Genomic DNA, 25,565 nt, shown 5'->3' on the forward strand with positions numbered 1-25,565 from the left:
CATTGATTTGTGTGAATTCTTTGCATTATAAGGAACAGCACTAAGGATAAAATAGAAAATGTATGAATTTAGAACATATTAAAGTAAATACTAATGTTCAAAAGCATCTCTTAAAGCCCAAAGTATACTCCATTTTTCACACGTACACTAGGGTATGCATACAGTTTGCCTGAATTCAATTTCGTAATCAGCACAGTTGCTCAGCTGGCGCATGCACCTGTTTTTTTTTTGGACAATCGGTTGGTCCACCAGGTGGCAACAATGGCCCAGCCCAATGTCTTACACTAAAAAACAAAACAACACTGAACAACAACAACAATCTGTGGGAGACCACAATAACAATAGACGGCCATGTTGACGAGCACTTAAACGAGAACAAAGACAATGGTCTCATTCACTAAGCATGCATACTCACAAATGAGTGCATGAAATCTGTGTACGAATGTTTTCACAAACAATACATGATTCACCAAAACCCTTTCAACAGAAAAATACACACATACACAAAAATCACTTACTCTGGGCGCCTTATAGTCGTGTTAAGATAAAATTGCATACATAGATACATCATCTTAAATACAATAAAAGAAAGAAATACTGCATTATAGCTTGAACTGTGAGGTTTCTCTGTATAAGACGCAGATACGCCTATATAGATCTGGCTAATGAAATGGTTTGTGTTTGAACTAGTTTTGAGGATCTGTTAACTAACAGTTAACTAACCTTGGGCACGTGGTCGCTCGTTTAGAATACTCAAAAATACTCAAATTCAACTCGAGCGTTGTGTTGTGAGTTCAGACGAAATTTTACACGTTTACATGAATTTTTTTTGTAAAAATCTGAAATTTATTCCACAAAATTATTAGTGAACGAGACCCATTTTTAAAACTGCTTAACTTCTGGAGATAAAAAACGCAGACACTTGACAAGGCCGAAACTTTCTAGTGCGCACATGTCGACTGTGCGTGCTAACAAATGGAGTACACTTTGAAAAGCTGTACGTATACGCTAAAAAGCGTTGACGTCAAAACTGTACTGTGTTCTCATCTGTCTGTTTTGCAATAACCTTAACTGGCAGTTAAACAGTTAAAGGTATAAGTGTGATATATTTTTTTTATTCCCAAAGGGGTGTCTGACTGTGCCGTGACTATATTGCTAGTTATTTACATGCATTTATAGCAAGAGGTGACCTGTATTTATGTTGATATTGTCCAATATCCTGCTTTTATGAAGGCAGTGTATATGCAGCAAACGTATGAATGTTTGTAAAGACTGAAGCATACTTGAGAGCTGCTGCTGGAGCTGTCGGACCAGCGCTGCAGTCTGCTGCTGCTGCTGGGTCTGCTGCATGCCTTGCCGTGGGAACTGAGACCAAATCAAATGAGACAGAATTACAGGTCTAAAAATCCACAAACGTAAACCAATAAGCCACAAGAGGCTGCTAGAACAGCTTTATAATGAGCTTTTTGTGGTTCCAGGTCTCACCATGGGCTGCTGCGGGGGCAGAGGCTGCATGCCCAGGGCCTGAGCGGGAGGCTGGGCTGATGCCTGCTGCTGCTGCTGCTGCTGCTGCTGTTGTTGAACCTGCTGCTGCTGAACCTGTTGCTGCTGCTGGACCTGCTGCTGCTGCTGTTGTTGCTGCTGCTGAACCTGCTGTTGCTGCTGCACTTGTTGTTGCACTTGTTGTTGAACCTGCTGCTGCTGCTGCACCTGCTGCTGTGAAGACACAAACACACAAATACCACGACATTACCAGTGAATCAGTGTAGTCACTAGAAAGCCAGCATGCATGCATTATGCAGGGCTCGACATTAAGCCTTTTCATGTGCTTGCCCATTGAGTAAAAAAGTTGCTTGTCCATAATTTATTTATTTTTAGTTATAAATATAATTTATTATATTTAGAATACTAAGACACTATAGGGCTGTTACCTTAGGTAGGGCTGATCAAATTAAATAATTTACATTGAAAAATTACAATTGGATTAAATAATGTTATGAGATTGTTTTAAATATACAAATAGGAAACGTTGGAGAGAATGATCATTTTAAACAATGCTAAATCACCAGTAGGCAGGCGACCGTCTTAATGAGCAAGTGATTGGTTCAAACGACTGATTCATTTAAGAATGAGAATCTTTGACTCAACCGATTCTTTCAAAAACGCTGAATCGTTCAGTAATGAAAACATGGCTGAGTGTTGCTGTGAGATGCGCAATGGTTCTGCTGTGATCTTTGTTTGGAACTATTTTCGCTGCTGAAACAGAACAAAAACACTCAATATTGCATCTAAAATGTAAATGACTTAATTTTAACTGTTTATTGAACTGTTGTATGAAATTAATGTCACATTTTCAATCGTGATGGTTTTCAGGAAAACATCACTCGTCATGTGAGGTTGCTTAACTATCATATGTTAAAAAAAAAGCAGTATGTCATATGTATGTTAACTGATTTATTTTTTGTGTGTGTGAGATGCACTCATTTGTTTAATTTCTCCTCGAGAGGCTGTGCAAGCCTCAACAGCGCAACCTTGTTTTTTTTTATAATCTACTATTGATCACAACTTAAATAAATGTAATAAATGGATTTGATAAATGTCGTTTTAGTGTTTCCCTAGTTTTTTTTTTGTTATTGGTGTTTAATCAGGCTACTTGTCCGGTCGGCCAAGTGAAATTCTCTTTTACTTGTCCCTTCAAATAATCCACTTGTCCCAGACAAGCATTAAATGTCAATCCCTGCATTATGTTTTCTCTTGTTGCGCAGAATAGCCTGATATGAGCAGAATACACCCAAACATACTGTATCCCACAATGCAATGTGATCGACTTTGGGTGTGTGTGTGTGTGTGTGTGCATGTACGCACTCGGAGAGCTGGATGCTGTCTTATCAGCTGCTGTTGTTGCTGCTGAGCTTGCTGCTGCTGCTGGTCCATCATCTGATTAGGCCTCATGTTGGGGTGCATCCCCTGCGGTCCCAGGTGACCTGGAGCCAGGCCGTGCATCATAGGCGCCTGCTGCATGGACTGATGGGAGAATCTGAGACGGATGGTGAAAGTTAGTTAAGTTCTGTTTTTTCTTCAATATTATTTTTAATAATTTATGTATTTATTTTTATTGTATAGGCAATGTAAAGATTTTCATATTGCCAATACAGCGATTTGAATCTTTGGTGAAAGTTAAGATGATTTGTTTTACACTGCTTCAAATTAGGCTTTTGCGGTATAATGTTACTGAAGTTCAGCAGTACTGAAAATGTATGAGATGCTAAGAATTTTAAAGAGGTCTGTGACTGACCTTTGTGTGTTCTGCATTGTGTGTCCGTATGTCCCGGGAGCCTGCTGATGCACATAGCCGCTCGGCCTCTGCTGCATTGGCCTAAGAGAATCCACCATGCCTGGGTTGGTGCCAGGATGTCCTCCCTGGAAGCCCGGGTTACCGTACGAGGAAGGAACTATCCCAGCGGCCTGAGAGGGGTGTGGCTGAATCCCCATGTGTGAGCCGTAGGGGGTGTAGCCATGGGACATGTTCTAGAGAGAGAAACGTGACATTACTAGGTTGTTATCTCTGGGTTTCAGTGAATGTTGAACAGTCAATCAACACTGCAGATGTGCCAAGTGTCTGTAAAAGCACAAGAACTTGCCTGAGTCGGCTGCATTGGTGGATACTGTTGATTAGGTGCCACTTGTCTAATCTGCTGTCCGATTAAATGATTATGATTCCCCTGAAAAGACCAACAAACAAGGATACATGCCTCTCCTTTCCAATTATTCTGAATTTAACATTCACAATCACTAGAAGACAAAAACTAGACAGTTCTTGCAGTCGAGTGGTGTTTCTAGATCACTAGGTGTTTGTCAAGTCGTGACATATCAACTTTCCAACAGTACTGTCTCCTGGTCCAAGCCTCTACTCCGTTTCAAGTGCTCATGGTGGACACTAGAGTCTCTAGGCTCACTGTAGTCTCTGCCGTCAGTCTGAAGGTCTGGCTACGCGAGACTAAGGTTCACCGTGTACCAGCCACCAGTATTTTAATGATTCAGAAAAGATCAGTCACTGTCTGGCCAACCGAGTTTTAGCTATGGAGATAAAGGTTAGATTATGATTTTTCGCTAGTTGAACAGCACACTGTGAGTGTATATTAGCATTAACACCGTTTGATGTTTGCTTTGGGATCTGAAGGAGTGTTTGGACCCGGAAATAGTGGTCAAGTCGAAAGAGCCCAATGTCTCTGATATTACAGGACACCTAGTTAAAAAAAAAAAAAAAAAAAAGTTTATGAATTGACCCATTGACTTTTTGTTGTTCTTTCGATTAATCTATCCCTGGTTAAGCTATTGTTTATTTTCTAAATAGTCGACTAATCCTTAGCTTAGTTATGGTTAATATTTATTGGTAAATTAACCAATGTATGAACTTTTACTACAACTACAATTTATATAAAGATTTATTTATTTAAAAACACCACATTCTATAGAGAAATGAAAACGGTAGTGATGCATCGATCATGATTTTATGGCCGAATCTGATTTTCTTTACAAGCAAATTGGCCAATTCCAATACCGGTTGCCGATTTTATTTGTATTTTTTCAAGCAAATGTATTTGATGTTAATTTGCTCTATAACAGGCCAAACTGGCCTTAAAAAAAACATCTGTAGCCATGTGAAATTAGAGGCAAACACTGCATTCGAAATCACGATCCAAACAAAGATAAAAATAGCAGACGGACTGAATGAAAAAGCAAACCCTCTGAAAGCAGGTGGCGCTTATGGAAAAGAAGTGTTCTTTGGGTACCGCTATAAACAAAGCAGCTGCGCTTATAAACACTACTTTATGCGGAGGGAAGAGGAAAAGGAAACAGTCAGTTCCCTTCAGAGATACATCCATATATACCACCACCCTCAATTCACTATATATTTTTTTCTTCCTATATTTCAAGCATCATTAACAGTGAGCTTGCTGCTCTTTGCGTCTGTCTTCAGCGTGTCCCATCTCTGGCCTGTGTTAATGTCCTGTTTACAGATTTCGTAAATATTTTCACACAAATTACATTTCGGGAAATTATTGTAATGCAGTTTTTGTGCAAGTCAGGAATATAGATTAGCCAAAATGAAACAAAAAAATGTTTAAATTTAGTTTAAATTATGTTAAAATTTTAATTTATGGCCGGTTGACCGGTGCAGATGCTCCTGCATAGAAATTGTGCTGCCATTTCGGTTTTACAACAGTTTTACAATTTCGGTTTTACAAAAATAGTGTGCAGAGCACTATTTTATTCGGTTTTATTCCCACACTTCAAATTGGGCCAGATATTTTTCAGCTGATTTTCAGCATGCCTGGGAGCCACCATCATTGGGGAACATAAATAGCGCAACGAATCGACGCATTCCAGGCAAATCAACTAATTTATGTAACAGACATAATCGATTGCGTTGATGCGTTGTTCCAGCCCTAGATGAAACAATCATACAAAATACAAGGAAACCGTGTGTTTTTGGTCTGGGGTCTTGATTAGTAAAACCAGACTCACCAGTCTGACCTGTAGCTGATGACGGAGAATCTGCCCCTGAGGCATGCTGGGTGGGGGTTTATAGGTCAACTGGTACTGCTTGTCCATTCCCATCATGTTGGCCATGCCAGCAGCCTGCATATTAGCCATAGTGTAGGGACGTGGAGGAATTTTGGTCATAGGAGTCCTGGGACGGAAAGGGGGCTCCAAACCGGGGCCTCCTTAAGGGGGAAAATGTGGAAGACGATAAAAGCATAAAAGAAAGTAGATGATGTCCATGTAATGTGTTTGAGATGTTTAGGCATGCTGGGATATGTACTGACCTGGTGGAAGAGGTTGGTTTTGGGCATACATCATTTGAGGCCGGTAGCCCATCGGAAAAGTCATGTTCGATTGGCCCATGCCCATGTCCATGGGTGGCGTGTACTGCATGACTCCTGGGTTGTGCGGCTTGTAGTCCTAGACCACAGGAACCAATCAAACATCTTGATTTCCATCTTGATTTCTCTTTATAGCTTTTCAATATACATTAACATACATATTCTTTGTACCTCTTGTTTATTTGCGGATGTCTGTTTCTTTTTCTTCTTCTTCTTATTGTCAGGCGCGACACTGTTGACGCTCTTCTCCTGCTTCCCTGTTTCCACCTTCTTGTCCGGCTCAGGAGCCACAGGTGTAGGCGGCTCCTCCTCCTCTTGGGGCAGGTTGAGGGGTGCCAGATAGTAACTGCGTTGTTTGGGCTTTATGTGGGTGTGGTAAAGCAGGAGCCGCTGCTGCTCCTCAAACTTTGTGACTTTGCGATCGACCCTCACGGTTCCGAACCAGCCCCAAGAGAGCGGAGCGGAGTGCTTCAGCCCCTCAAACACGTCCCATGGAGAAATCTTCTGCTTAGTCGACACCTGAAGACCCTGTGTGCGAGAGGTCACAAAACGAATGCAAAGGTAACTGAATGGCCAGCAGCTGAGCGGCACTACAACACCAAAGAGGCTTGCTACTCACCTCTTTTTCAAATCCAGCAATTTTGTTGCCCTTGGTGTCGATGAGCGATCCCTGGGGCTCACAGGTGATGACATCACGTGTCTGCTTGGGTAGAGGCAGCAACTGACGCACTTTCTCCAAGCTCTCGGACTGACGGTCACCGAGTTCTTTCTGCAGGACAAAACAAACTGGAGTCTTACATTTGCGGAAGAAAAAGTGAGTGACGCTTGCAAAACTGATGTTGCTCATTACAGTTGCCAAGCTGTTCTGAGGTTTTTTTTTAGTTAACTACTTTTCAAAACTTTGAGTCAGAAAGACTTTTTTTCTCTGTTTTTGAAAGAGCATTCTTATATGCTCAACAAGGCTGCATTTATTTGATCAAAAATACAATAAAAAAGGTTATTTTAAATAGTCATATTTCACAATATAACCACTTTATTTGAATTTATTCCTGTGATGCAAAGCTGAATTTTCAGCATCATTACTCCAGTCTGCAGTGTCACATGATCCTTCAGATATCATTCTAATATGCTGATTTGATGCTCAAGAAACATTTCTGATTATCATCACTGTTGATGAAAGGTAGCATTCTTTAATGAATGGAGTTTGAAAGAAAACATTTATTTAAAACAGAATCATTTGTAACATTATAAATGACTTTTGATCAATTTATTGTGTCCTTACTGAATACAAGTATGGTAGTGTAGTTTCTGCTATTTTGAGCCAAGTCAGAAAATGAGTGATCACTCAGAAGTAAGCAGTAGCATGCTCCTCTCCTCATGCTGCATGTTTCTGAGGTATTGTTCATGTTAATACTTTGGGTTCATGGCTTTAGAATCAATCCAAAGTCAAAAGAAAGGTATAATAATAGTGATGCTTATGAAACACTATGACTGTTTTTTAATTCGTCTTACCCTGAGCTTCTTGACCAGGTTCATGTAGGCCCTCTTGTTCTCCTCCATGCTGCCCTGAGAGATGCTGGACATGTCAGCCGCCAAAGTGCCGTTAATCAACACGCTCAGCATGTCTAACACCGTAGTGAAGAGCTCACTAATGGAAAAGAGCAAACATCTTTTCAAATCAGGTGGTATTAGCAAATACGATCAGTGGCAGTGAACGAGGGGTGTCAGATCTCACTTGTTTGACTGCATGTCCACTGTACCACTGCTGATGATGTCCAGCAGAAGCACCGCCCACTCTGTCGTCTGCTGTGTGCTACGCTGTACCGTATCAAACATCCCGCCCACCTAGACCACGTGACAAGTGAGTTCAGTGCAGTTTAACCAGATCTTGACATTCATTTGTCTTTTAACCTCAGGCACACAATACACGGAAATGCCATTGACGAGAAGAAGATCAACACAGAGATTGTACTTGTTTTGTCAGCTTAAAAGCAGATGATGTATGAGAGAAAGAGATAACAGTTGCACACCAGATTGAGTCTCAGCTTCAAGGCCTCGTGCATCATCTGCTTGGCTTTGCAGTCGTCCTGGTACTGGTCCTCACGCCAGTTAGTCACAATCTGATGGAGGAATACATTGTATCAGTCCAAAGAGACGTGGAGCACTCGCAGTGCTTTTGAGGGGTGGAGTTGATGAGGTACCTGCTGGACTTGGCTGTAGAGGGAAGTCAGGAGACCCTCTCTCTGCTCATCTTGTCCCTTGAGACACGTCAGCACCAGAGATAGGAACGGCTGCTGGCTCAAGAGAGACATACTGAAAGAGAACAGAAAACATGAACAAAATGGTGATCCTTGTTAACTTGTTAATTATACATGTTTATTATCATGATAAACTGAACATGCCAAGACTCCAAGAACAAAACAAATAGCAGACACAAATATAGAGTGAAAGAGCATTTTTAATGAGTGTAAACCTATGATTAATTCATTTGTTATGTGGTGCTATCAAAGCTTGGGGGGGGGAGGTTAAAAGAAATTAATACTTTGTTCAGCGAGCACGCATTAAATTAGTCAAAAGAGACAGTAAAGACATTATAAATGTTACAAAATATTTCTATATGAAAAATTATCATGTTCTTTTGAACTTTTTATTCAAGCAGAATAAAACTTTTTTATGTTTTAACTTTTTAAGCAGCTTTGAAGTCCGTGCTAAAAGTTTAGTACCTCTTTTGTTTCTGCCGATCTCTTTCTTTTCGCGAGGAGGGTCCCAGGTGCTGTCCCTTCTCCAGCTCTTCACCTGCGGCCTTCAGCACGTGACCCTGCACTGAGGTGTGCAGCTTACCAATCAGAGGGGCCACTAACCAGACACCCGAACGCTCGGAGGAACTGAACCAAACACAAACGGTAACAGCAATATTTGAAAAACACTCTTTGAGAAATCTCTTTTCCCAGATTAGACATCGATTTATGTGGTTTGAAAGCAAGAAGCGACTACATCAAACTGAACGTAAATATGACCACAGGCAGAAAGCAACGGTTGGGGTCACCCACCTGAGCACAGGTTTCAGTTTGCTGGCACTGTTGCTATTGGAGACGGAGCCGCCAGAGACTGCGGAGCCATTCCAGGTGGGATTACTAGAGTTCATCTCAGCAGACTTCTGGAAAACTTCTATGGTGGCCTTGGCTATATTTTCCTGAAGAGCATACAGCTCCTGTAAAGAGTTGGTTCAGATGTACCAGGAAATTATGAACCTTAAAGAAAGGACTGGAAATCATCAAGCAGAGTTGAACTCGGCAAGCACTTACATTAGTTGAGCTTACATTAGTTGAGTTTGAATTAGGCGAGCATTGCTTGATCATGAGCTGTAGCTCGAGAGACGACTGCCTCATGGTCCACTGGTCCATGTTCTGTAAGCAGAAAAACAGACGGAATATGGAAAGAATGCATTTAAAAGGAATCAAAGCAGAGCTTAAGAGCCCAGCTGGATATTAATTGCGACGGGCCCCTGTCTTCACAGTCTATGAAGATGAAAACCAATCCAGAATAATGAGCTGCTGTGAGACCCACACAAATCATTAATGGCTTAAAGGCTAAAGGGGGTGAAATAAATAATTAAGCCTGGGGAAATGACTGTCTGGTCACTCTCTGCTGCTCTTGCATTGCTGACAGCCAGAACAGAACAGAACAGAGCAGCCTGGTGTCTGAAACACCAAAACACGTGGTTTGTCTTCATGCATGCAGACCTGGTCTGCTGGGTTTTAAAGCTGATGTGTGTATTTTCTGCACCTACATCATCACCTAATGGAATAGCAAAAACAAGTACTGTTTTCAGAACACTCCTTAAAAATGTGTAGAAACATGGCATATTACAGTGTTTCCCACAGGATTCTATGGTGGGATTCCAGACTATCTAAAGAGCATCTAGAAAGTTCTGTACAGGAATTTATTACTATTGATATTCAATCACACTGTAAAAATGTATATTTCACTGTAAGTATATTCATTCATTTTATTAGTTTGGAGTAAAAACATGTTATTGAATATTGACTTTTGTTGGACAAGAGGTTCATAAATGCTTCTCATGTTTGGAGGGATGTTTGACGCGTGTTGCTTTTTCAAATGCACGTTATAAGCGACTCAAACATGGAGCAGCATTTACTACTGATCACAGAGCTGTACATCACTGACAAGCTGCACATAATTTTTTTTTCTCCCATAAATCGCACTAAGCCAAATCAGTTTAAAGCAGCACTAGGTAACTTTTCAACCTTCATAATATGTTTCCAAGACTCTTGTGATGGTACATCCACTTACAATAGGTTGAATGACACGTCTGCCATAGCCTTGACGGGGTCTGTATCGTTTTTAATCGTACTTTTAAACTTCGGGTTTCGGGTAGTAACAAAAAGAACTACAAAATTCGACTGCTTTACGGCATAGGCTACCTCACTTCCCTCAACACGTCCTCACATGCTGTTGGACTTGTAAGTAACGTTATATTGCTTATATTGTATATCACTCGGACAAGCTTTCACTCGTTAGTGTGATCTAAAAAGCACCTGGCGTTCTTGTTGATGGATTAGTAGACATCTTCGGAGGCTAGCTGTGCTTGTTCGATGTCCGACGATTTGTAACGCGTTATGTTTATTCCCCAATCGAATGAGCATCAAACAGAAACAACCCGGTTACGAGGCGCACATACGATACAGACTGCGAAAGTTAAACAGGGCGCGCGCAGCTCTTAAAGGGGCCACACCTTATTTCCACTCGTTACAGCTTCCATCCGACTGAACAGGGACCGGGTATACAGGGGGAAGGGGATCAGGCCGTGAGTGAAGAGACTGCTCTGCGTGAGTGGTATTTACGACAGTAACGTTAAATACAAGTAGTCCACAGCGACTCTAGGGGTCGTTGTTTGACCAAAACGGAATTCTTACCTAGTGCTGCTTTAAGCGCGATTTCAGGTTAATTGCGATTAATCGTGCAGCCCTAATACAAATCCAGTGAAACGCTGTAAACATCCGTCCACAAAATGTTTATGCAACTGTAAAAAATAAAGTGACCCTGGTGCACATTGCATTCCCATAAGCATTTTTTAAATCACAGCTCATGCAGAGATGGAGTTTGCTTAATTTACTGCAAACTGAGCCTACTTATTCAATTCAATTGCAGCCTTTTGTGATTTTTGTGAGTACATTTCGCAATTTAGATTTTAATTCGATTGACAGATACACTTTGCCAAAGCAACAGCGCAAAACACAAAGTTAGAGAACTTTTATGTTATTAAATGTAAAAACACTTTTTGGGGCATTAAATATTTATATAACGCAGTGTTTCCCGATTAAAGTAATATTTAAATGAATGGTTTAGACGTTAACCCCAACATAGAGTTGGGAATATCTAAAAATTCACTCTATACTACTACAAAAAGCTCAGTCCGCTCCGGAACAGATGTTATCATGGGGTCATGTGAGAGCGTGTGACCTGCAGGATGCGTTTGATGCGCTGTCTCTGAGGATTCTCGCCCTCCTCGCTGTCCAGCTGCCTGTGTGGGTAACAGATGAGCTGCAGTAACCGCTGAGCCTGGATGTTCCCCAGCACTGGATCCTGCAGTGCACTGCTGTCCTCCGACAGAGACTTCAGACACCGCTCGCCGACCCATTCCTGAAAGACAGAGCAAAATCAGACAAATGAAATGCAAACTTCTTAAATGAAGAAAAGTGTTTCATTGTTTTCTACAAAAAAACAAAAAACAAACACCTAGTCTACAAATGGAAATGAGCAGCATGCTCCGAATCTTGATCACTTTTGGAGTCTTCGTTCATTACAGTGACGGAAACTCAATTTGGAGTAATACAGGGTTGCTGCACACTTTCAAATTTAAGGCTTTTTAAGACCTGAAGAAATCAAAATTAATACCGTACATTAGGGGTGCACAATAATGACAAAAATATATCTCATATCAGATGATATTTTACTGATTGTGTTTTTGTGCTGGTACCATGGCTGGTTTAGGCCTGTTGTTGACAGCTGACTCACGAAGATATTCATATTTTTCATATTCTATACGGTGGTCAGTTCACAGCAGTGACAGAAATTAACATTTTTATTAAGGGGCAATATTTGCCACCTTAAATTGATTTCCAGGGGCATTTTCACCTATATATGGAATTTCTTTCTAAACTTATTAGATGCATCACCTTTTATGCCAAATTCTAACATTCAAATTAAATTCAATTAGAATAATAACACAGTACCACTGTTACCAGTCAAATTAAATAGTTAAATCAAAATCCATCCTTGCAGTGCAGAGGTGACACAGAAGCGGCATCAGAACTGGCATTAATATATTTACACTGCGTTTACAATTACATAATGCTATGAGATTGATTTTGTTTTTATTCAATATTGAAATATGAAATTATTTTTAATTTTAACTTTTGAATTAAAGGGTACTTTTAATATGAAACTAAAACCGCCAGTAGGTTGTGGCAAGTCTCTGTCTTAACAAGTGAGTTGAGGCAGTCATTCATTCAACAGATTTGTTCAAACGGACGATTCATTCGGGAAAGAAGCAAGTGATTGTTCATTGAATCATTAAACTGATTCGTTCAAAACGTGGATTTTAGTCCAAAAAAAAAGAATCGCTGTCCGTTGCATGGAGACTCTGCTACGGTTTCATTTTGAAATTCTCGTCGGCGAAATAAAGGGAAAATAAACAATATTGACAATGTTGTGTCTAAAATTTAACTCACAATGTTAACTTATTGTTAATTTAACTGGTGTATAAAATAAATATCACATTTGCAATTGTGCACGGGAAAACGGCACTCATGGAATAGTGAGTCGCATTTCCACAAGTTCTTGAAGATTACATCCTCGTTTTTAAGCTAGCGTTTAGGACGTCACTCAAGAATGTCTTTCTTTGCCAAAGAAATTATTTTCACAACTTCATTCCAGTTATTTTATAATACAGATTATAATAGCTAAAAATCTTTCCATGAATGAGAATCTGATCCTCTTAAAATCATCACCTGCTGGCAGATGCTCTTCAGCACATACTTGGCGTAAACCACCAGACTAGCTGTTTCAATAGAGACGTTACGTCCTCCAGATTTTTTGGAGCCCATGTCATCCTCTCCAATGTCGTCCAAGCCAGCAGGATGGGAGAAGCCAGAACCCTTCAGCTCAGCATCTCCTGGAAAAATAAACACAAAGTCACACTTTTAGGCGCCCAGAAGTTCTCTATGCATAAACATCTATCTGCCAGCTGGATCCCATTTGCTCCATCTCCCATTCCTTTGGCTTTCTTTTCCTTTACCAAAAGCCTTTAACACAAGCCTTTCGTGGTTCTCTTGTTTTGCTCTCTGATCACTGGATACAGTTAAAGCTTCTGTATGATCACTAAGACATGTTATTCTTCCTGTTTGATTGGCTAAAACATGAATGCACAACAAAAAGGTCCCCAAAATCTCACCCAGCATGAAAACGGCCTTTAACACGGCAAACACGGCCCCCACCACAATGCTGTTCTGAGAAGCAGCCAGCAAGTGTCGGTCGCAGGACGATCTGATGCCCACTGTGGATTTGTCTGTGGACAGAAACGTAATTCTCAGTTTTGTGGATATATAAATATAGCAAGTCTAGATTTGTTCAGGTGGGATGTGTAGGGGGCAGTGTGTGTTCTGCGTTACCTGATTTGGTGCCGTCTTGTGGACAGGGGTTGCGCTGTGGGGTTCTGAACAGATGAAGCAGGATCCTGCAGGTCAGTCTGGCTCCAGGTTCAGAATCCTGCTCACTACAGGCTGCACACAAACACGAACATGTCACAACCAGAGTCTTCCATAAAAAGGCACTAGCCTCAGAACATGACCCCATCAATACTGCACATCACCACACAGACAGACCACCGGTGACTCAAACGAGCTGGATAAATAAACACCCTGTCATGAATTGCTCACCCTCATGTTGTTCCAAATTGAATGACAGCACTGTTGAACTCAAAAGAAGGCACATAGAAGGAAGATGCATAGAGCTCATCAAATATGGTAAATGGAAGCTCAAACGTGCTTGCTTGACACGCAAAGAACAAACCTCACTGCTTCTCGTGCATCAAGCATGAACACTGAGCTTCCGTTAACCTTATTTGAAGAGCTCTTCGTGTGTGTCTTGATCAATGTGTATAAGTGAATAAAAGCTGGAATTAAGGGTCAACTCACACCAAGCAATTTAAACTGTTCCCGAGGACGTTTGACCCTCAACGTCTGGTTTGTTGGACTAGTGTCATTGCGCTGAACCATGCCCTGGCCCGCTTGAAGAGGTGGGTTTGAGCACGGTTCGATAGGGCTCGGGCAGGGTACGCATGTAGTGTGATCGCTAACCACGCTAAACACACCCTAAATCTGCACCACTTGATTTATATGGATTTCTCTTACTTTAAGTCAAAGTTTTGGTTGCGAAGACTTTCAACGGACGGACAAAAGAATGATGAAAGAATATTAAGAAAATACCTTCATTGGTGATTCAAAGATGAATGAAAGACTTCTGGGTTTGGAATGACAATAAGTAAATGATGACAAATTTTAATTTTGGGTAAACAATTCCATTAAATTCTCACAAAGTTATCACATGGCTTCAGTAGACTTGAAACTTAGCGCACAACTTATTATGGGCTATTTTAATGAATTCCGATTTTGGAGTTAAGCAGCCCATGTTTCCATTATGAAAAACAGCACTCTGCACATACTTTAAAAAAATCACGGAAGAAGTCAAACAGGTTTGTAATGATATTAGGGTGAGTCAACAACACTAGAATAAATTTTGTGAAAATGATCCCTCTAAATTAACCCTAAAGAAATCAATGACAATGTGTTCCCAGCGTCATTCTGTCTTTCACTGCTGCCCTGAATAGCTCCTTGTGCAGTGAGCCAGTCAGAGACAGACAGAGAGAGAGTCTGTGGGCAGTGGAAACGGCTCTCTGGCTCTAGGACACACAGCAGTGCCGCTACAGATAGAGCTTCCCAGTGTGAAATGTGGAGACATCAAACAGGCAGGCAGTTAGTACTGACATCTCTCTTATAGAAGTGTGAAAAACTAAACGCGTACAGTGAATGAGCGTCTGTTTGGTAGGTGGCTGTGGGATACTGGGAGCCTGTGGAGAGTCGTACCTGCGTTCAGGAGGGAGGGGATGGCCACGCAGCGCACCAGATCCTCCAGCAACAAACACTGCCGAGCTATCAGGATGGCAACGAATGTCGCCAGTGAGTCATGGAAAGAAAGATCACTCACCTGCCAAAGAGAAAACACATGCAATTTTCACCAAGCAGCAGTCATTCTAGTCGACTAGACATTTCATCATGTGCAACAGAGACACATCTAGCTGACAAAGCAAGTCTATCAGACCTCATAACTGAGTTCTTCATTAGGCATGCCACAAAACATGACCAACATCTCTCTATTACAATGATAGCACAAATATGCATAAACAGCAGACAACATACTAAGGTGCGGTGACATTTACTGTATTCACAGGCAAAATCCAGTCATTTCAATAGGAATCCAAGCAATCAGAAATGTCACGTGAGGGTGAAATATTTCCACGCAGAATTTACAAGAAGTTCAAAATTGATCTAGCAAATTTGCCGCACTGACAAACAGAAAGCTGCTTGGTTCTCTGTGAACCGGGATTAATTCATCACTCCTTTTTTGCCTGAAATTTTGCTGTGACTGCACCTTTAGGGGTTTACGCAAAATATATAGCGACTCACGTCAACGTTGCAGAGTAGATCGTTAAAGCCGCAGTTGCCGTTGTTGGAAGAGCAGCAGAGAGCCTTGAGTACTCCCAACCACTCAGCACTGAGAGAGCGACAGTACGCCGTCAGCTCCGCACACAGGATACCGATATCATTCACCCTGAAACAAAACGCACAACATTTGCTCACCACAGTAGAGATGCCAGCTGTTCTGCTATTACTGAAGACGCTTATGGAGGATCATGCTGAAGGACTCAGGGCCAATTATTACAATAATCGCTTTGGTCATTTTTATGGCAACAACACATTTTAATTTGGCCATCTAATTATTAACTAATAGATAACTAATTAGACAATCCTAAAGAGATACGTTACTCTGTATATTTTTCATGAACGCTGCTGTTCTCTCAAAAAATGCACTGTAATGGTTTATTACTCAAAGTCAGTGTATATTATATATGTGTATCTTGCAGAGTTGTATATTTTGAATCAGCTTTTATTTTTAGTTTTCAATTTTTTAATGTGCTTTTATTGTTTTTTAATACAACTATTTGTGTTTAATTTATTTTGATTTCATTTATTTATATTTTCAATTTTATTACTTCAACATATTTCCGTTAGTTGACAGGGCAACATTTCTTATCTCCGTTTAGTTTTTCATCTAAATGTAACCCTAACCCTTCAGCTATGATAATAACCCCGCTCAAAACATAATCGACAGAATCAGATGCCAACCTCTCAGGATCACGATGGTCCACGCACACGTCCATGAGCACGTTACACACAAAGCTGTAGCGGTTAGCTGGGCTGTCGTTGAGGATCTTTCCCACCATGGAGTGGTTGATATTGTGTGCGGTAGGATTAGCGATGGCATCGATCATGAACATCTGATCCCACAGCATGTTGGAGTCTGATGGGTCGATGTTATAGTAGATGGAATTCTTTACCTTTGAGCAAAACTCACTGTGGGAATTCACACAAAACCAGAAACCATTAGAGAGGAATGCCACCAAAACCACCAGGAATATGGAGATATATCTAAAAGTACTCACAGTTCACTGCTCTCACCTGAAAATCTCTCCAAATTTGCTCTTTAGGTGACTGCAGGAGGTATAGAGGTCGTAGAGATAGGCCAGGATACAGCGTTCAGCTGAGGAACAGTCTGCAGGATTCACGCCAGACTTGACCACAATCCGCAGCCTGCCGAGCACGATACGATACATTCATCACTGTCCAAACAGCTTAACATCTTTCCAATAGATGTTTTTGCACGGTCCCATCGAGCACAGTAGACATTAATATGACATACCCATCAAAGACCTGTGCGGTCTGGTCAGGGTTGAGGATGAGGCAGGAGTGATATCTCCGCAGGACGGCCACGATACACAGACAGAGACCTGTAGTGTAACTGCCTGCCAGGTTGGAGGATTTCAGCAGGAGTTCTGCTTCCACCAGACTCAATTCATTTAGCAGCTACATGACCGACACACAATGAGATTAATCACCAATATACAAAGCAGTATTAAATCAAAAAAGGGAGAGAATTTAAGGCCCTGATATACTTTAAAGGTGCTCTAAGCGGCGATGTCACATGTTTTTTAGGCTGAAACATTTTTTGTCACATATAGCAAACATCTCTTCAGTATCAACTATCTGTTGACAGCCCACAAACTGGCCCAGTCTGGACCACGAAACATAACAAACAGTGTTCCAGCCAATAACCGAAAAGAATGATTTGGGGGTGGGGGTTGGGGTGTTAGTGCGCATGCACATGAAGGGGTGTGTGGGGGGAGTGGAGGAGAGAGAAGCATGAAGAGGGAAGTTAGCTAGAGGAGAGATGTCCTACCTAGACAACGACAACGACTAACGTTAGAATTATATTCTCTTGAATTTTGATATGGCCGACACTAGGGCTAGGGCTGGTCCGAATACCATTTTTTGAGCTTCAAAGCTTCGGTAGTAATGAACATCGAATATTCGAAGCTTCGGAGAGATGGTGCTGAACATATTCTTATCTCTAATAAAGGCAGGAATCTCTGTGTGTCTGTATGTCCGTTTGCATTTTGATTATTTTGAGAACCGTTCATCCAATCGACTTCACAAGGGAGTGCAGTGTCGCATTTGGTGCAATATAGATAGACACGCGAGATGCGACACATTCAGAATTAATAAACTTTTAGTAAACTACAGAATAGCGCGAGCGGGAAGTGTTGCGCCTCACGCTGGCAGGGCTTATTTGCTCTGAGAACGGACACAGTCTGCACTAGTGATATAAAACGCACACACACAGGCCTGGTAACTTAAGCAATACTTTTAAGGTAGTCTAATATTTTTCTGACTAACAAATTACTGACAAAGTAAAGGGTAGATTTAAATAAAGAAAAACAAAATTTAAATAAAGAAAAACAAAATTTAAATAGGCCTAAAGAAAAACGAAATTTAAATAAAGAGAAAACGAAATATAAATAAAGAAAAACGAAATTTAAATAGGCCTAAAGAAAACCAAAATTTAAATAGGCCTAAAGAAAAACAAAATTTAAATAAAGAGAAAACGAAATTTAAATAAAGAAAAGCGAAATTTAAATAAAGAAAAACGAAATTAAGTTAAATTAAAAACAAGATTAATTTAGATTGATAATAATAATAACGGGTAAAAAGGCTAATATGTTTTGTTTCTATTTTCCACAATGTCAAAGCAACGCAGCTTTCCCATTGCAGGAACACTTAGGCGTCAGTTCTATTTCTAACATGCACGCGTTTTCCGCGTGGCTCGCGTGTCTCACGCGTCTCACGCAGACAGTGTGCAAACTCCAACCTGTTAACATGGGAGCTGAAATAAAAACAGACACGCTACGCAGCTGAGACGCTCACGCCACGCAACCAGTGTGTCGCTGGCCTTATTCAAGCGCGAATGAGAACAGTTTCGCGAGGGATCCCAGGTGTGCAAAAAAAAAATAATAATAATATTCGAATGTCAAATTTTCAAATAGAATACCAACCCACCGAACGAATATTCGAATATTCGGGTCCAGCCCTAACTAGGGCTGCACAATATATCGAAAAATTATTGTTATCGCGATAATAGTATATGCGATATCCGTAGCACAGAGAGGTGCGATAAATTGCATTTATTTTATGTGCCAAGCTGGTTGTTTATCCAAATTCGACCAATCAAATGGGGCCTTACTATCTTTATACCCGCCTCCCCAGTATGTGCTATTATGCTATTGGCTAGATCGGGCCCAAAGTGGAACCTTGTGGCTCATAGCAGAGAGTGGAAAATAAGCTAATGGCGGGAGTAGAGACAAGCGAGGAAAATGACAACAGCAAAGAACCTGTGCCTAAAGAGAACTGTACGTCTGAAATATGGCAATATTTTGGCTTCAGTAGAGAAGACGTGTCATAAATGCAGGTACTGTGAAAGGGGCCGTTCACACATTGCATCTAAAAACGCATGGAAAGTGCGGCCGCGCCGCTATCTTCTTTCCACAAGCGCTTGCATCTGTCGTTGCTATGCAACCATGACCTGCGTGAGCTTGCGGAATTCTGAAAAGTTGAGATGATAGGCATAGGCAGGCCTGGAAAAATGTGCTTCCATTTTGAGAGCGCTTGCCGCGCGCCTGAAATAACGAATTTGCACGCGCAAAAAACGTGATATGTCAACATAAGTGATGGTGTCACGAAGTCGTGCCGAAAATTTTTGGCCACGTCGAGAGGAAACTAATCTCCACAGTCATCTGGAACGCAACCTAAGGGAGCTATATGAAGACTTCAAAAAGTGTAAGCCCAAATCTACCAAAACTGCTAACGAAATGCCAAGTAACAATAACAGAGTCTCACAGATAACCATTAATCAAAAGTGTTGCATGTGTAACGTTTAACTCCTTATGAAAAAACTGAGATATTCTTCTGAGGATCAGAAGAATATCTATTAGCCTACCCGTTTATTTTAGTATGATCATTACATATATAAATGATTTTAAAAAAAACTTAATAAAAATAGCATTTCTCTAGGGAAATGTTATATTGCAAGAAATATTGTTATCGCAATACTCAACAACATCGCATATTTTCCCAGTATCGTGCAGCCCTAGCCGACACACGACCAAAGAGATGACGTTCCGGTGAACAAATAGCAAAGAAGAGGGAAAAGGAGAAGGAACAGGCAAAGTCCCGAATTTACATCGGAAAAGCCTGTTTCAGGAAGCACGGAAGGGAGGGGGAGGAGGGAGGGTCGAGCTAGCCTCCGTTTTGTTTGACAATACTTCGAATGTCAACAAGAAGTGACGTCACATAACATCGCTTAGAGCACCTTTAAGCAAAATCGAAGAATGAACTAATGTAATCTCAAACAAAATCAGGCCAAAACAGAGCTTGTTTCTGGGATTCAAAACAGCTTGCCAAAGCGAACTTTCCAGAAAAGTTTGCTCTGGCTGGTAAACACCGGTTGAGCAGCAAATCAACATATTATTATGATTTCTGAAGGATCACGTGACACTGAAGACTGGAGAAATGATGCTGAATATTCAGCTTTGACATCACTGAAATAAATTACATTTTAAAATATATTCAAATAGAAAAAAAAAAGTTATTTTAATTTGTAATACTATTTCACAATATTACTGTTTTTATTTTAACAAACATTGCTGAGCATAAAGAGACTTGATTTTTTGGGGGTAATGTTTCCTATCAGGTACTGTACAATTCCAAACAGGATCAGCTCTCATACCTGTATGGCAAAGTCAATGAGGCCACTTATATTGAGAGAGTACTCCATGAGGTCGAAGATGAACTGAATGTGTTGGACCAGTGGGAGGTGATAGGACATCCCTAAGGCAAAGCTGGTGATCTGCTCCAGAACATTCCTGGACACCTGTGAGATCCCAAACACACCAGTATAGCCTAATTTAAGACAATGATTATCATCATAATAGATTATTGTGGTCAATATTGTAATCATTGTCATTTACCACAATGCTTTAACAAGTTTAATCATTAAGCAAGTTTTTCATGCAAGTCTAAAATTTGATTAATCGGACAGCGCTAGCCTGAACATCTGAACGGACATAAAAGCAAGTGAGATGGCATGATTTACAGAGAATGATTTAAATCAGTAAAGGCATATACAGTCTGGAGGAGTTGATGCTGGTCAGTCTGCATATAATGGGCAGTGTGTGTGATGGGCACAGAACTTTTAGCCTCAGACTATGAATCAGCCCATTCAGAGGATATCAAACGTTTGATATTTTCAGCCGATTCTAGAACACATCCATGAGATTGGGAATTTTGTGTGAGGGCGAAAAACTTCCTACGGCAGATTTCAATCTCGTTCAAGTTAGTCACACAACTTCACCACGTTGACCAACAGAAAGCACTTGGTTTGAAAGCTACTTCTGTTTGAGTGTTGCTATATGCACTATGCTATTGACAATAGACCTGTTTTGTCCGTGAAATGTCACTAAAATTTTGCTGCTGTGACCAGTGGCCACACATTTAGAGTAAGAGAAAATTAAACTGCTTTTGGTGCAAAACACTTAAATAAACATTATTAGTGCTACAAAAGGGTAGAATATGTACCCATTTAATGGAATTATGCCTCTAAAGCCTCAAGCATACTTTGTTTTCCACATTCCAAAGTGTATTTTGGGCTTAAGACACAAACCTGTGGGAAAAACAAACAGCCCACAGTAGTTTATTCGTTTAATTCGGGCTGACCTGAGAGGTGACCTGGTGCTGGTCAAAGTGTGAGAGGTGCTGGAATTTAGAGAAAATGTCTTCAGCAGTGGGAAAGGCCTCGGGTTTACTCCTCTTCCTCTTCTGGCCTTCCTCACCTCCTGAGGAAAGACAACAAAAGACAAAAATCAATGAATTCACAGCACACATGAGAGAGACCACGTGCCATCAACAGGCTGTGAGCCTTAAAAGAATATCAGGAAGATGAAATACAGAGATTGCTATCAGGTTTAAAGTGCATCATCAAGTATCCATCAGTCAACCACTGAGGTCAAACGTTTTTTTTTAAACGAAAAGCAGCTGGATGGGTGATTTATTCGCGACGGGTCAGTGTTCTGTGCCGTGCTTGAAATAGTAATAGCTGTGGGTTGAGCCGTTTAATGTCAGGACCACGGCAACACTTAGTCTGCTGCGAGGGAAATAATGGGAAGTTCAATAACACCTCTATTAAAAAGTAAAAGCAAAAGCAGGGCTGCTCTTTCTGACCGAGTCAGAAGCTAAGCTTGAATATAATAAGTCAATGATTGCTATTAGCATTGAAATGGGGCTACAGCTATGAATATTTAGAGGTTCAGTGCAATGAAAGGCTGTTAATAACAGCAGAATGGAAAATAGGGTAAAAAAAAAAAAAAAAAGACTAATGAAATTGAGCATTAATGAAGAACAGTCTCTATGAGGAGAGACAGACATCCAAATGTGTCACTCCAGAGCCAATAAGTGAAGCTAAACTACATAATCGCAGTCAAGATCGATTGGGACAAATCATTTGTGCTACACACAACAGCAATCATCTTCAGAGATTAGCGTTTTTGTTGTTTACACGGAGACCGTTTTCAAAAACTTGCACTTTGAATACCGTTTTCAGGCACCCAAAATGCCTTTGTCGTGCACATGAACCGCCAAAACGCATAAAAAGTTTTACGTTTTTAGTTGAAAACGGTGTTGTGTAAACAGCCCCTGATACAGTTACTCATCAAAATCTGTTAATAACTAAACGGTTGCTTTGAGTTGTGTTCACTGCCACACCTGTCTCTGCTGTACTCTTGCGGTTGAGAACCTTCAGGATGTCTTTGGTGATCTTCTTGATGGCGTGGCGAGCTTCATCTCGCTGCTTACCTACTCCATAGAGAACCACCAGACGCTGGTTACACTCATGACTTGCGTTCTCCTCCTGGACAACAATCAATTTAGTTAGAATATTAGTCATGTGGACTACAGTTCAGAAGTTTGGGGTTGGTAAGATTTTTTATGTTTTTGAAAGAAGTCTCTTATACACGCCAAGGCAATTATTTGATCAAACAAAAATGGACAATTTGTTTTTACCAAAGCAAAATTTCCCATAAATCCTCAGTGTGCTCACCTGAGGAATGGGGAAGTGGGTGGCGTACTGTATGTGGCGAGGCTGCTCGTAAACCAGGGGGAAGGCCGGGTCCATGCCCTTATCCTTGGCAGTGTTTTTGCTCTCCTGCTCTTGGGCAGATTTCTCCGGGGAAGGGCTTCCCTTCGACTCACAGTGCATTGGAGGAGAGAACATCTGCTGAAGGTTCAGACAATGAGTGCGTTTACATGCACGTTCTTAACCTGATTAAGCTTAATAAACGGACCACGCACGTGATCATGTAAACGCGTTAACCCGCTTCTTTTCTTATCGGAGTAAGGTCAGAAATGGCTTAAGCATAACCCGATCGTCACAGCCGGATTTTTGGCCCTTGCGCTGATTTCACCCAGCATGTAAATGCAATAACCTGCTTTCTGTCGGCTAATTGATTTTTTATTGTGAACGGAAAATAAAAGTTATAAAAGTGTTTTCATCTCGTGCAGAAGAAGTGGTACAGTAAAATTGCTGCATCTGTAAGTGCATGAGAGGATAATATATTAGATGCAAGTTTCACGCTAATAAAGTCTTGTAAATGTGGTTTACTTGCATTGTCTGGTTATTGGTTTGCATGTAAACCCGGACAACAGGTTATTTCAATAAGCTGACTTTTGTGAGTTATGCATGCTCAATGATGCATTTAATAAATTGACTTTGGTACCATCACTATTATAAAATAGACATGTATTGTGAAACGCTCTCTCCAACCTCATCAAAGTTAGCGCTTGAGTTGTGATCCATCTCCATCGACTCTGACATACCAGTATCCTATAAACAAAAACAAATGAAAGCATTATAGTAAGACTAAATTCTAAAACCAATTATATTACACTGTGACTTATAAGCTACTTGCCTCGATTTTAACACTGCTTCCTGCATCCTGCTCTTTGCGCTCCGATTCGTCAGAGGGCTCGTCGCTGGGGGAACGTGGGCGGGGCAGATGGGAATCGGAGGCCAGGTCACCCCGGGAGATGAGGGTGCACATGTAGATGTTGTGCGAGAAGACGTCATGACGGATGAGCTCGCAGAAGAGCAGCACAAGATTAGAGAACTCCACTCGCTCGCTCTCGTTCCCGGGCTCAGCTTCACAGACACAGAGACAAAGATTAAATTCATTTAAAAGTAGAATCCATCCCTAAAGCCAGAAATGGAACCAAGTTAAAAAAACATCCCAATGGACACTGATATAGTGACTCACTGAGCACAGGGGCCTGAGTGTCCAGGAACTGCAGTAGGACGTCCTGGAAGACAGGCAGTGTGGCAGTAGACAGAGACCCTGATGACACAGAGCCTTTCTCATCTACGACCTCTGACTCTCCACACCTCTAAAAACACACACAGAAACTGTCAAATGTGAACTGTGCATTGGACATTATGAAACTATTTTCATAATGTAAAATAGTGTTTTTGGTTCCCAACAGCACCTCTGCCTCAATCTCCGTCTGTCTCTTCTCCAGGAGTTTGGCCACCACCATGGCTCTGTGCGGCCCTGACCTTTTACAGGAAACAGCCCACTCACACAGCAGGGTCACCACCGCATCGTCGTCTGGACTCATCTACAGTTACCAGCACATTACACGACGTTAAACATCAAACTGAGGATAGGCAGTTCAAAAGATCAGCATTTATTTGAAACAGAAATCTTTTGTAACGTTACAAATGTATTTGGTGTCACTTTAATGCATCCTCAATGTATTCATTTCTCTCTCTTAAAAAAGTAACAATACTGACCCCAATATTTGAACTGTAGTGTAGCTTGTTCAGTGGGACCACATAAAAACAAATGAAAACACCGTTGTCTTTACCTCGTGTCCATCTTTGCTCTGACCCGAGCCAAAGATCCGGTTATACAGCGAGTCCAGGGAATTGCTAAAGTCAGACTTCTCAAAGCTGTGGTTATCCAAAACCTCCAATGTGTGCAGGACCCGGCTAATAGTGAAACCTATCGGGATTATACATTTAACAGGCTGTACCAAAATAAAATAAGTCCTGTCCATACTGAGATCCTGAACAGCTCATTCATGCCCACCTGCTGTGGTTTCCTGACATTTGTCGAAAGACCAGCGGAACTCCACAGCCTGCCCCCTCTCTTTCACCTGCTCTTCAATCTCCCGAACCTTGGCCCGAACCTGAGAAACATCACATTCCTTTAGACAAACTCACTAGATGAAGTGCCAGAGGATCAGATGATATAAAATGAAATCAAACTGAAATCAAACCTGCTGGTTAAAGGTGCTGGTGCCCCCCGGCATGGGCAGGTTAGAGGGGGCGATTGGCAAGAGGTCTAACGGGGAGCCGGTCTTATTACGGCTATCTGTCAGTGAGTAGTGCCAGACCAGAGCGCTGGGACAACACAACACGATGCTCTACACAGGGACAAACAGAACGAAACTGACATCGTTAAACAGGAAGACATGAATCAGAGGAATGCAGCTGAAATGACACACATAAGACAGCACCTGCAGCATGCAGCTGAGTCCAAACACCACGGGCCTGTGCTGGGTGCAGATGTAGAAGTCTGTGAAGGGGGTCTGTGGCTGGTTGCCCCCTGAAGGCTGGGAGGTGGGGGTGGGGGGCAGAGCGTTCCCTTGCTGTGCTGAAATGCTGTGGGCCGGGTGGCCGCCTGGGCCCGGGCCGAGACTGCCATCGCTCAGCAGCAAATTGAGCCGGCGTGTGCAGAAATACGCCAGCCGTCTAGATAAATAGGCTGACTGCACAAACTCCCCAGAATACTGAATGAAATAATGACAAGAGGTCAAAATAATCACACTCCATTCAGAAAATGACTGTCAAGACAGATCGAAGCTTTTAAGGGCT

At 41.4% G+C, this 25,565-nt stretch overlaps 1 protein-coding gene across 12 annotated transcripts in view; it reads right to left on the bottom strand.

Moving 5' to 3' along the window:
- Positions 1 to 25,565, bottom strand: part of med12 (mediator complex subunit 12) — a 31,867-nt gene that overhangs the window by 415 nt on the left and 5,887 nt on the right. Inside the window, exons 7-44 of one of the 12 annotated variants that reach the window (XM_081382641.1) lie at positions 25,208 to 25,480; positions 24,968 to 25,114; positions 24,778 to 24,877; positions 24,554 to 24,690; positions 24,173 to 24,304; positions 23,947 to 24,073; positions 23,602 to 23,831; positions 23,457 to 23,516; positions 22,734 to 22,910; positions 22,400 to 22,544; positions 21,356 to 21,474; positions 20,370 to 20,513; positions 16,950 to 17,113; positions 16,709 to 16,840; positions 16,376 to 16,603; positions 15,656 to 15,800; positions 15,056 to 15,176; positions 13,583 to 13,693; positions 13,366 to 13,479; positions 12,923 to 13,086; positions 11,373 to 11,552; positions 9,194 to 9,295; positions 8,939 to 9,099; positions 8,612 to 8,773; positions 8,090 to 8,201; positions 7,919 to 8,008; positions 7,624 to 7,733; positions 7,401 to 7,536; positions 6,508 to 6,657; positions 6,060 to 6,416; positions 5,832 to 5,967; positions 5,539 to 5,729; positions 3,642 to 3,722; positions 3,296 to 3,528; positions 2,866 to 3,037; positions 1,486 to 1,713; positions 1,284 to 1,365; positions 218 to 284 (exon numbers count right to left, since the gene is read on the bottom strand). In XM_081382641.1, coding sequence (XP_081238767.1) covers positions 280 to 284; positions 1,284 to 1,365; positions 1,486 to 1,713; positions 2,866 to 3,037; positions 3,296 to 3,528; positions 3,642 to 3,722; positions 5,539 to 5,729; positions 5,832 to 5,967; positions 6,060 to 6,416; positions 6,508 to 6,657; positions 7,401 to 7,536; positions 7,624 to 7,733; positions 7,919 to 8,008; positions 8,090 to 8,201; positions 8,612 to 8,773; positions 8,939 to 9,099; positions 9,194 to 9,295; positions 11,373 to 11,552; positions 12,923 to 13,086; positions 13,366 to 13,479; positions 13,583 to 13,693; positions 15,056 to 15,176; positions 15,656 to 15,800; positions 16,376 to 16,603; positions 16,709 to 16,840; positions 16,950 to 17,113; positions 20,370 to 20,513; positions 21,356 to 21,474; positions 22,400 to 22,544; positions 22,734 to 22,910; positions 23,457 to 23,516; positions 23,602 to 23,831; positions 23,947 to 24,073; positions 24,173 to 24,304; positions 24,554 to 24,690; positions 24,778 to 24,877; positions 24,968 to 25,114; positions 25,208 to 25,480 — 5,658 coding nt within the window. In that variant the 3' untranslated portion in view covers positions 218 to 279. Of the gene's footprint in view, positions 1 to 217; positions 285 to 1,283; positions 1,366 to 1,485; positions 1,717 to 2,865; positions 3,038 to 3,295; positions 3,529 to 3,641; positions 3,723 to 5,529; positions 5,730 to 5,831; positions 5,968 to 6,059; positions 6,417 to 6,507; positions 6,658 to 7,400; positions 7,537 to 7,623; positions 7,734 to 7,918; positions 8,009 to 8,089; positions 8,202 to 8,611; positions 8,774 to 8,938; positions 9,100 to 9,193; positions 9,296 to 11,372; positions 11,553 to 12,922; positions 13,087 to 13,365; positions 13,480 to 13,582; positions 13,694 to 15,055; positions 15,177 to 15,655; positions 15,801 to 16,375; positions 16,604 to 16,708; positions 16,841 to 16,949; positions 17,114 to 20,369; positions 20,514 to 21,355; positions 21,475 to 22,399; positions 22,545 to 22,733; positions 22,911 to 23,456; positions 23,517 to 23,601; positions 23,832 to 23,946; positions 24,074 to 24,172; positions 24,305 to 24,553; positions 24,691 to 24,777; positions 24,878 to 24,967; positions 25,115 to 25,207; positions 25,481 to 25,565 lie in introns of all 12 variants that reach the window. The other 11 variants (XM_081382651.1, XM_081382650.1, XM_081382642.1 and 8 more) reach the window with 11 other exon arrangements.

The sequence above is a fragment of the Scardinius erythrophthalmus genome (assembly GCF_964197995.2).
Source record: "Scardinius erythrophthalmus genome assembly, chromosome: 13".
Classification (NCBI taxonomy): Eukaryota; Metazoa; Chordata; class Actinopteri; order Cypriniformes; family Leuciscidae; genus Scardinius; species Scardinius erythrophthalmus.